This window comes from Fulmarus glacialis, unplaced genomic scaffold, assembly GCF_000690835.1.
Source record: "Fulmarus glacialis isolate BGI_N327 unplaced genomic scaffold, ASM69083v1 scaffold49139, whole genome shotgun sequence".
Lineage (NCBI taxonomy): Eukaryota > Metazoa > Chordata > Aves > Procellariiformes > Procellariidae > Fulmarus > Fulmarus glacialis.
Genome location: NW_009234854.1, coordinates 1 through 11,500, shown reverse-complemented (window position 1 = coordinate 11,500; position 11,500 = coordinate 1). Strand labels below are relative to the sequence as shown.

The 11,500-nt window shown below is 38.7% G+C and overlaps 1 protein-coding gene across 1 annotated transcript in view; it reads right to left on the bottom strand.

Moving 5' to 3' along the window:
• The window catches only part of ASXL3 (additional sex combs like transcriptional regulator 3), a gene marked incomplete at its 5' end in the record, with an annotated part of 8,512 nt that extends 1,276 nt beyond the window's left edge, over positions 1 to 7,236 (bottom strand). The window contains 2 exons of the mRNA XM_009585779.1: positions 4 to 2,582; positions 5,283 to 7,236. Coding sequence (XP_009584074.1) covers positions 4 to 2,582; positions 5,283 to 7,236 — 4,533 coding nt within the window. The remainder of the gene's footprint in view (positions 1 to 3; positions 2,583 to 5,282) is intronic.
• Between the last annotated feature and the right edge of the window lie 4,264 nt (positions 7,237 to 11,500).

Genomic DNA, 11,500 nt, shown 5'->3' with positions numbered 1-11,500 from the left:
TGCTTAAATGGCTGACCATGCCCTAGCTGATTCATGCTGGAACTAATTACACAAGGAGCCACTTTAACATCTGTGTCCATTGACACCTTCCCAGGCTCACATTTAATTTGAGCATGTTCCCCTACAGTCCTGGCCATCCTCTTTTTCGGATGGTTTTCACGCTTTCTGATTTGTAGCGGGGCTATGCTGCCTGCTGTAAATCCTTTACCATCTGGATTAGGAGAGTTGGAAGGATGTTCAACAATATTTCTCTCGGACACTGCTGTTTTACATACTGAGGTAGTTTGCAAAGGCAAGGGAAGCCTGTTAATTTCTAGTTTGGCTCCTGATCTGGGCTGTGGCAGCACTTTCTCTAAAGGCAGATTGCCTTGCAGTAACTGTGTCACTAAAGGATTGTTGGCCTCCACTGACGACAAGCGACAGCTAGAGCCCCCGGCACTGGTAACTCTCTTTAGGGTTTCTGTTGTCAGGGACAGGGAGTCTTCCATGGAGTCCGCAATGGGTGTCTTGGAGGTCTGCGGCGGCTGCGCACTTGTGGCTATTTCTGCAGTCTGGGCAGGCATTTCAGGTCCTGTAAAATCGTCAGTGTCCATCCTGAAGCACTTGTCAGACTCATTAGTTTCTGATTTAACAGGAACAGCAATGCTCGTCAAAAGACTCCTGGATTGCAGTTCTGACATTTGCGTGTAATTGGAAGGTTCGGTTTTGACATTTTTTAAGCAGTTTTGCTCTGCGTATTCCTTATGCTTACCGGAGTTAAGATGGCTGACCACTGGCTGGTCTGTACTCATTGCCTCTTCATCATGCCAACAAATTCTATTGTTAGTGTTATACTGATTGGCACAGGCAGCATCTGCTTCATTTTTAAATGCTGAAGGACCTCTTAATTGCTCAGCAAAACCTTGGCTGGGAGTAACCACCTCAATTAATTTATCTTGAGGAGCAAGAGGCACTTCTCGAAGACTTGAACAACCTGCCTGCAAGTTCTTGCTGTCCTGCTTTGCTGTAATGGTAATAAAGCTGGAACTGTGCTCAAGGCTTTCATTAGAGACCACTTCAGGCCTGCTTATGACAGACACCTGAGGACAGGCTATACTTTGTAAGGCAGCTTCTGTCCTTACAGGTCTGCTCTGCAGGTCAATGCTGTTCTCTGCATTTTCAATAGAAGAAGAAAGTGACAGACTGGAATTCAGATTTGTAGTGTGGTCAACAATGACTTTGCAAGGTATAGACCTATTCACGGCAGTTTGTGTAAAGCTCACTGGCTGAGATTTACCAGAGAGATCCATTCGGTTTCGTGCTCCAGAGCTTTTTTCTAAGAGATCAGCATTTAATTTAGTAGCATTATCGTAAGAGCTTATTGTCACCATGTTACCAGTAAACATTGAAATGGGCGGCCTTGCAACAGAATCTGCTACAGCAAGGGCCTCACTGCCACTTAAAGCTGACCTAACGGTAGTGTGAACGGAGACAGTGCCTTGCTCGTTACACCCAGTTATGGCTATCTTATCAGAAGAAAATCTGTTGGTAGTCCCCACTGGGGGAATCAGTACAGAACTACCAGAGAGATGATTTGGCAAATTATTTGCAATGGATGAAGCTGGCAGAGTGGCATAATGACTGGAGACTGCGTTATTCGCATTGCTACTTGGTATCGGCAACCTTTTGTCATCGATGGCATTTGATAAGACTGTATTGTCTATGGAGACTGGTACATTACTGTTATCAATACATTTTGGTCCAACGGTTATGCATGGAGTATCAGCCCCTTGGATGGTTTTCAGCATATTTACATTACAAGCTGAAACTGCTGTGTTTGCACTGTCAACAGACATTAAAACAGAGGATTTATCAACAGAACTTGCAAAAGAAAGTTCTTTAATTGCTCCAGACATAGCAGTGCTGCAAACAGACACAGAGACTGAACTTTTATTATAAAGCACTGGCACACTGTTACTTTCAGTAGAGGTAGATGAAATAATTTTCTCACACAATTGTGGCATAGGTATATTTTCATCAGAACTGTGCACAGATATTTCAGTAGCAGTTTCTGGTAATGTAGCTGTGTTAAGTGACTGCTGCAATAAAGTGGTAGTCTCACGGTGATGAGCAGACTTGTTGCTAGGGGACCTGCAGTTAGGATTAACTATAATGACACCGGTAGAACCTTCAATCTTTATGTCAGTAGAAGTTGGTATCTCCAGAGATGAGGTACTTTCCTTTGAGCTGAACTGCGACTTTGATTCTTTATTAGTCTGGAGTAAATGAGCTCTGGCTTGATGCTTTGCAAATAGCTTGGCCTTTGTTTGTTCCTTGATGTGTGCCAGTGTTCTTGTCTTCCCACCTTCGCACGGGGTCCCCATTGCTCCAGAGACTATGCTCGCAGCTGCAGCCACGGCTGCTGCAGCTGCAGCTTCTCTTTGGGCTCTTGCTTGCTGAGCTCTTGCTTTGATATCTGCAAGAGTTCTAGCCCCAGTGTTTCTCCCACTGCTGACCGATGTACTTGGGGAAACTCGAGGTTCTGGTTTAGAAACAGGTTGGCTCTTGATGATAAAAGGTGGTCCAATTTTTGAAAGCTGAATCTAAAGAAAGAAAAAAACCAGAAATTTTAATGAGATCATCGACTCGCTAAAATCACCAGCTGTCTCTTAAAGGGTCAGAGAAAGGTAATGAAGGGAATTACTGTTCAGTGCAGCTGGACTAAAAATGCTAAAAATTAATGATATTTACACTTCGATATTTTACCATCCTCCAGCATGAATAACTCACACCTGTATTAGCCTACTCACGTTGATCCTTCTGACAGGAAAAAAGATCGAACTGGATGACAACATGATGCGTATCTGATACAATTTGTCAGACCTGTTTTATATGCAGTGTATCTAACTGAGAAGATCAACAAGCCTAGTGCAGTGATACTGGAAAAGAGCCTATGACTAAGCACTTGCTGCAAATGTGTGAAAAAATAATGACGGTGTAGTGCTTTTGCTCCTTGGTCTCCAATGACTAAGACATTAGGAACAGACTGTCTTTCGCTTATATACCAGGCAACAAATCTTGCCTTTAGCAAGGATGTAGCAGTGTCTCCGCTAAGCCTGTTTTTCATGTTACACCACAGAGCACTTCAGAGTAGTGGTATAAAAGAATTGAATCACCAAAGGATAGCCTTTCCCTTCCACACTTGCAATTTTAAGAGACTTGCTTTAGTACATCCCTGGGACACCTCCTACACTACTGCATTTCAAAAATGAAATCCTCAAACCTACAAATATTAAAAATGCAAATATTAAAGTTTTAAATACCTAAAACTTTAAGCAAAATAATAACCTGTAAAATTGCTGGGATTATTAGTATGTTTCCAGTTAGGCACATCTGTTTTCAGGATTAGAGATTAAGAGTCCTGGGACCACTTTATAACTCATACACTCTCTCAGAATACCCAAAGGTTGGCAAAGAAACATTTCAATTTCTTAAAAAGGACATATGTTTATCAGCTGTCCACAGTAATAGGACTTAGTGGTTAATGCTGTGATTTCTCTTCTGAAAAGAACTGAGAAGAAAACTAGGTAGTATTTGTAGAAAAAGTAGTCATAAGGTATGACGGGAAGTGAGAGCCATATAGCAGAATGATTTAGGAGAACTGGGGTTCTTTTTCCTCTTTTAATTACAAAGGATAGAGGTTTGTTGGTGAGATGACCCAAGAGCCAAATATTTGTTACACAAAAAACATACTAGAATTGATTCTCCAAAGTTATTTTTCCAAATGCTTCCCAACATTTCTGTATTCTCATTCACTGGCTGGAGGCTTCAGGGAGATTCAATTCTTAAGACTGTGCAAGACTGACAGCATCTGATTTTCCATAAAAGATCAGTGGAAATCAATATTAAGATGGTATTGTAATATATAACCATTTATATAACCATACAACTCTATGCTGGTCTGGAGGGCTGGAATACTTCACTTACGCTAGCAGTTAAATTTTTGGCTTATAAATAAACATCATGCCTAATATTGTGAAGCTTTAACATTTACATGAACGTATTTTAAAGAGTATCACAAACTCACAATTACTTCAAAACATTTTGCTTCCTGTTTCAGTAGCAACTTTTTTCAATTTCCACTTTGCACCACCAGAACTGCTAAAGCTCTAAGTGCTTGATTATTTTTATTATTATAGTCATGACGTTTTTTTATTCCCTAGTGATCTATTTTCCTTTGTGCTTTGAGAGTGATTAGGATTTATTAGGCTAGATAGAGACCTTCCAAATATGAAAGAATATCACTAAACTCAGAATGGGCTAACTTCCAATTGCATCACTGCTCATAAAGATAAATTAGTTGAAATATGCTGCCCCACTAGTGATTAAAACAGTTAGCCTATTTGCCCTCCTGGCCATATTAACAATGTTCTGTGATTGCAGCAGTTAAAAATAAATGCAGAAAAGGGCATTTCTTAATAATCTGGAACTAGTATTGTAAAGTCAATGGCTTAAGTTCAGCAAATTGGATCTAAAACTTGGCTGATGTCATCATGTACAAAATTAAAACAGTCAAAATGCTGAGCCTATATATAACTAAATCTACAGATCCCCCTCTTTTAGGAAAAAAAAGCTTTCAACTGGAATTTACTTTCTTACATAGCAGAATGATAAACATAAAAGTGTTTGCTTAGTTGGTGTATCTTTTTTACCTTTTGCTTTGCCATTAACAAAGATATCTATACATATATCAATTAGACACTTCCCCCTGACAGCCAGGTCTCTGTTTCCAATTAATTCTACAGGGAAATCTTATACTTCAGCCCACCCCAAGCCCTGGGCTTGCAAAGAGATCTCCAACTATTCTGATTCTAGGTTCTCTTGCTGGATTAAGGCACTGGTTGTTTTTCTTAGTATTGGTTATGGTAACGTTTATTATTCATGCTTGCTGGAGAAGTCATCCGCAGGAGAACAAGCAGATAATACAGTTGGGCAATTAGAAAAACAAGTAGCACTGTGTAAATGATGGGGAACCTCTTGAATTAGATTAAGCCATAGATCCTGGAAAACCTTCCCTCACACAAGCAATTTTGTAGCAAAGACCCTGCCTGAACAACTATAGGTATATTCATATCAGAAGTAATTTGGCATGGTAGGAATGCAATAGTAAAGCAAAACCATTGGTACTAACACCCCTCACATCTCCACAAAAAATACACCACGTACTGTGTCTGCATGCAGTCTGTAGGAGGGAGATAATAGACCTTCAGTTTCCAAGTCAGCCTGTTTATTCATTACTTTACCTTAAGGGGTGGAACTCGGGGTTCTTCTCTGGGTGGCTGATCTTTATCAGATGGACTCGTTGATGAAGCGCTACGGTTAGGCTGATCGTCATCTATTCTAGCTCTCTTCTCTTTGCATATTCCAAAACTGTGCTGTTCTGCTGTTTTCCTCTTTGGGATCTCTGGGTCTCTACTTTCATTCCTCACTTCAGGTGATTTTGTGGGTTCTAATGACTTGGAAGAATGTGAACTTTCTAGACGGCTTTGGGTGCTGCCTGTTAACTTGTGTGATTTACTTCTGCACACTTCAGAGAATGTAGCTTTCTCTAGAGATGAGGTATATAGTTTATCATGTGGCTTTGATGGAAGCAATTCAATATTTTTGCCTACTGATCCTTCTGATAAGACAGCTACCTCTGATGGCAAGACTGTACCTTTCTTGTCACCTCTTTGCTGAACACTGTGATTTTTAATTTTGATCACCTCTGGAGGAGAGTGTTCTGGGATGGATGCAATATAGGACTTCTCAATTTCAGAATGTGACGTACATGGCTGATGACTGAGGGTTTTGCTTTGGGGCTCTTCCAATACTGAAGTATCAGGTGTAATTGTTAGTGGACCAACTTTCATATTTTCAGGGGCACTCTGAAGTTGCTTTGGCTGAACAAGAAGATTCTCTTCTTGAGCCACCTTAGGAATGGCAGAGCTTTCTTCTTTCAAAGTGGGAAGGGAGTCTTCCAACAAACACGGTGATTTCCTTTGTTGCAGAATAAGTCTTTCATTGTTTGGGGAATTAGAAATTGGAGATGTCTCTGATGGAAGAGGCAAACTATTTGCCACAGATGTTTCAGAAGTTAGAAGAACAGAAGATACTGAAGATGTTTCTGATGTTAAAGGCAAATCAGACATTGGAGATGTTTCTGATGTTAGAGGTAAATTAGAAGCTGGTGATGCCTCTGATGTTAAAGGTAAATTTGACATCAGAGATGCTTCTGAGGTTACAGGTGAGGTGGACATTGGAGAGATTTCTGACATTAAAGGTGTGTGCAAGTTTTCATCAGTGGCCTTTTGCTGAATATCACCTTCGATGTTTTCAGTACTGGACACTTCAGATGAGCAAGCTGTTTCAAGAGATACTGGTGTACAGGGTTCCTCTGAAGTCGACTGAGTGTCTCCTCCAGGAGAGGCAATACAAACACACGGTCCTTCTGGACTTCCAGAGGAAAAGGAAGTTTCAGAAATACAAGCATTCTCAGACAACTGTTCCTCAGGGTCACTCTGAAGCTCCATATCCACCGCAATGCCTCCACCAGTGAACAAGGAGCCTTCCAGAGCAGCATTTTGCATTTCTGCTGCAATTAGCTCTTTTGCAGACTCAGAATCCTTCTCTGCTGTATCACTGACAGAGTTTGTGGATGAAGCTGATGGTGCTGGTGATACGCAATCCTCCAGCTGATCTATCACAACTGACATCTCCTCCTGAGGGCATTCTGACTTCAACTCCACTTTAATTTCAATGTGAGATACAGTATCAGTTACATCATTCATCATGACACAGGACTCAGAGCTGTCTGCAAGCTGTACTGCCTCTGTTTCTTCATTTGTGCCAGCTGGACTTACTGACTCCTCAGAAAACTCATGTTCTGTTTTATGGTTCTCCTCTTGGCATTCACAAATACTCGTCTCAACCTCTTCAGCAATCTCCTCCTGAATGATTGATTCTTCAGGTATCAGTATATCCTCTGAGTCTGCCGTTAGATCCTTGACAGGAACCTGTTCCATACTACAAAGAGATGGACAATAATCTCTCTCTGGTAAAGGTGGAATTTTAGCACCTTTCTCTTCTTGGTCCTCAAAGGTTGCTTGCTTAGAAGGACCAGGTATGCCAGAAGATCCACAGAAAGAATTGCTTTCATCTTCATCATTGTTCTGCACTGCAGTGAGTTTCATTGATTCCCCTCTTGACATTCCCAATCTAAATAAAAACACACAAATTAAAAAGGTCTTTTCATCACAGACATGATAAAGGAACAGGATTGTCTTTCTTGCCCACATCTTTTATTTACAAAAAGGACATATTTTCCAGTTTAAAACAGTGGTTTGGTTAAGTGGTGGCTGACTAATTTATATATGGTTTTATATATTTTGGAAATCTAATTATCCAGATTTTCTTAGCAGTGTTAAAAAACTTAAACGTTTTTAAAATAAGTAATCTATTATTCATTATTTAACTATTTGGCACTTCAATGAAACAAAAATGCGAGCTGCACAGATTCACCACTACTCATACTCTGTTTAAATTGCTGTGTTTGCTATTTTTTTTTTTAATACCAGCCCAACACTGCGATACTAATACAGCATGCATTGCAGAGGAAATGCACAACTATATCTTCTTCCATCAGTACCAGTTCTAAAGGAAATCCTCTTTTTCCTCCTACACTTGCATTCAGGGTCAACACAGTCAGCAATATGGCTTAAATGCTGCACTTTCAAAAAAAAAGCTGCACCTAAAACTAATAAGGCAAAGAATGCCTTTCAGTTTTGTAATTTGACAGTAATTTCAAATTTATGATGAAAATCAAAATAACTCCACTTCAGCCTCATTTTACAACTCAAGAGTCAATTATAAAGATTTCAGTTGACAGCCTGTGTGTTTTTGCTCCATTCTTTCAACAAACTAAATACTTCATTGAAGATAAAAACTATTTCTAAATAAACAGATCTATGTATATACTATTCATTCGATTTCACTATAATTCAAAAGTTGTTTAACATTCTTAAGGAGCTAAAAAGACACACATTTATAATCTATGCATTCATTCTCAGGGATGAAGTGCAAAGGAACCATTCCTACATACACTTCTCTTCTGAAGATTTTCTTACATTCGGTTCTGAAAATACTAGTTTAAAAAAAGTTTTATTACTTCAACAGAATTTAAAAAACCCACAACAAACCAAATCAAAACAAAAGCCAATGGCTGAAAAAATGGTTATTTAAAAAAATGTATGCGCTTTGACATTCTCATTTCCTTCTAAGGACAGTGGGAGTACAGGTGTTAAGCATCTTTAGTAAGATTTTCTAGGCAGACTTTGTACCTCAGCAATTCCACAATAGTAGAAAATACACAAAGCTTGGTTGGAAGCCTGAAAATAAATTTCATCATGGTCTTAAGGATCTTCTAATCTAATCAATAGTAGTTTGATCTCTGTTCTCATTTTAATCAGAAAACAAAGACTAATATGGAAATAAGCGAGCATAAAAGATATTCAGAAGTTATGGAAGCAAAATAACTTGTTAATGTGCAGCCAGAGGATACAGAGATCACAAAGGCCCATGTATATGGAAGTACAGAATAAACATGTAAAAAAACCAAAATCTGTGGTTGTGCATTTTAAAAATACTGAACAGGTGCATTATAGTGATAGCTGTAAATGCAAAAAAAAAACCCCAAACCCCAAACAGCCTGGAATTGGTACCCCAAAAAGCACTCTCAGGGTAATTATTAATATTGCTTACTACTAGTCACAATATGCACAAAGTCTCCCTATGCCATCAATACGCTGAGGAAGGATCTTCTAGACAGCAATTCAGAACAGCAAATTTACATCTCCCACATTGAATGCATTTCAGAAGATGTGTCTTTCTTCTATATAGACTACAGCTTCCCTATATAGTCTAAGTTCAGGTTATAAGTTTAGGTGAGTAAAGTTTAGTTTATCTAGGTTTAGGCGAATAACTTCCTTCCTCTAAAATTCCTTATGTAAACAAGCAAAAGTTATCTCAGGAAAATGAGGAGGGGAAAGAAATCCACTGCACCACTGAAAACTGAATCCGTCTATTTTCTTTAGCTGGCTTACATCACAAAAAGATATTGCCTGATAGTTATCTTTATGGAATGAAAATCAGCAAAGGAATGAAGGACAGTTAAATACACCATTAAAGATGAATGCAACTGTCACATGGACACTACACAAATACACACATTCTAGTAACATACTGAAGAGGGAGAAGTGTAAGAAAAATAAGATAATGCAGGATTAAGGCCAGCAGAACATGTACTGAATCTTAATTGGTTTTTTGCAGTATTGGAAATACTATCTTGAAGAAAATACTGCAGTGAAGAAAAAGGCTTTCAAAAGGAGAAGGCTCAAGATCAGCATGTTTAAGGCAATCTCAGATTGCAAGATAAACAGCTGATCTATCTTTTTCCTTTGGAAAAAAGACACCTAAAGTTTGCAAAACAGCACAAAAATATGAGAACAGCAATAAACAGCCATCAGTGAAAGTGCTAAGGACAGGATTCAACAAATAAAGTAAGGGCAGTCAGTCATCAAATAAAAAAAACCCAAACAGCTACTCAAGGATATATGGATGATGATATTCTAGTGCTGTGATAAGCAGTACCAGGGAAAATAAAAAAAAAAAAAAAAGGAGGATTAAATCAGCAATAAAATTTAGAGAAGGTCTACCCAAAATTAAAGCTCTGATTTAGTGAGCTGGCAGTACTATCCTGACAGGTAACTCTCTCAAGAGTGGAAAAAGAAATAATATATTGAGACAATAGAGTATAACCCTTGCAATTCTGGGGCAACAAGCCAGAAGAATGTGGATTTCTGGCAACATGCATCAGCTGATCCTAGATAAATGACTGCAAAATGAAGTTTTTTGTTTTTTAAAGAAAGTCAGAGAGAGAAAAAATGAACAACCATGAGGAAGTGGAAAGAGAACATAAATGGATGGAAGTAAACTACAACTGAGAGTCCTATGATAAACAGTCTGGGTACAGATAAGAGCAAACACAAGAAACATAATGTGTAGAGCCAACATGGAAGAAGCACTCTAAAGCCTCCCCATAAACTGGGGAGTGTGCAAAAATGTTTACAAAGATTCTGCATCTATTAATGGTTCTTCTCTAAGTATAAGGTGAAACTTGAATTTACTTGTGGAATACTAAAAGATCAAATTAGGTGAAGTCAGAGCAAAAATACCACATTGACTGTAAAGTAAGCAAGTTAGACTGCAAGAGAGATCCATTCTGCAGACATTGCATGTGAGAAATAGCTCAGGAAACTTTCAAAATCTGCCACTTCAGTCGAGTCAACATAGCTCAAAAGAGACAAAGCCCAATCATACTCAAAGCAAGTTTAAAAACCAAAGTGAAAAAAGGTGAGAGAACTTACACAAGGTGGAAACTACAGCAAAAGCTACCATTCAGTCAGTAAATAATGAGAAAAAGTACTTAAACCTGGCCAAGCAGCAAAGAAGTAGAATCTGCCTACATAACAGCCAGGAAGAAGAATGCAAGAGAAACAACGCAAGCTGGGGAAAGGGCTGGGGAATGTGCAATATGACATTTTGCATAACAATGTTGATGTCAGGAACCTATCAACCCAAATGACATGTATCACTGCATACTGAGTAATTATCTGCCAACCATTATAGTGTCCAGCACTCAGCTAGCATGGCAGGACTGCTGGCTCTGTAAAATTATGAGTTATCATTCTCTGTGCACGTGACAGTCATTTGTGACTGACAAATAGGCTTCAGCTAGAGTGAGGTGCTCATGCTTTGCTGGTACTAAACTTCTACTTCTTGTGGAAGGCCCTATGCCAATACCTTACATAGCCCTCTCCTTCATGAAAGGTTGGTAACTCACTCTTCTCCTGACACGCATAATGAAAAATTATTATATTCCTTATCTAAAAACCTAATTAATATTTTTTGATACTAAAGGGATCAACACCTGGACTACATTAAGGTCTCAAAGCTGTTAAGTAAGAAATTAAGCACCTGACAATAAGAAAGTCTGCCATATTAAGACCCCAGAATTTCCATTATATGTAAAGATAAAGTGGTGTAGAAATAGTATTCATACTGGGAGAAAGCACCTAGCAAGGACATGCAAAATAAAATATTAAAATGGATCTGTCCATTTGCTGCCTTGTTTTCAGTACATTTCCCAGTGGTCCAAGGCAGTGATTGTGAGAAGTAGCATTGTTACTACAGAAACACTTTAGTTAATGCCTTAATCTTTAAGTTAATCACTTATATGAAGGGGTCCCTGTGCCCTGGATTTCCTAAGTAAAAAACATCTAACAACAAAACTAAGACATCTCATGTGATGACGGTTCCCATGGCACATTTCTGTCTGCTAAGTATTATGCATAAATTCCATTAAAACGTACCTAAAAATAAAAAAAAAATCAGTAACTTTTAAAGAATTAGTTTATATTTTATA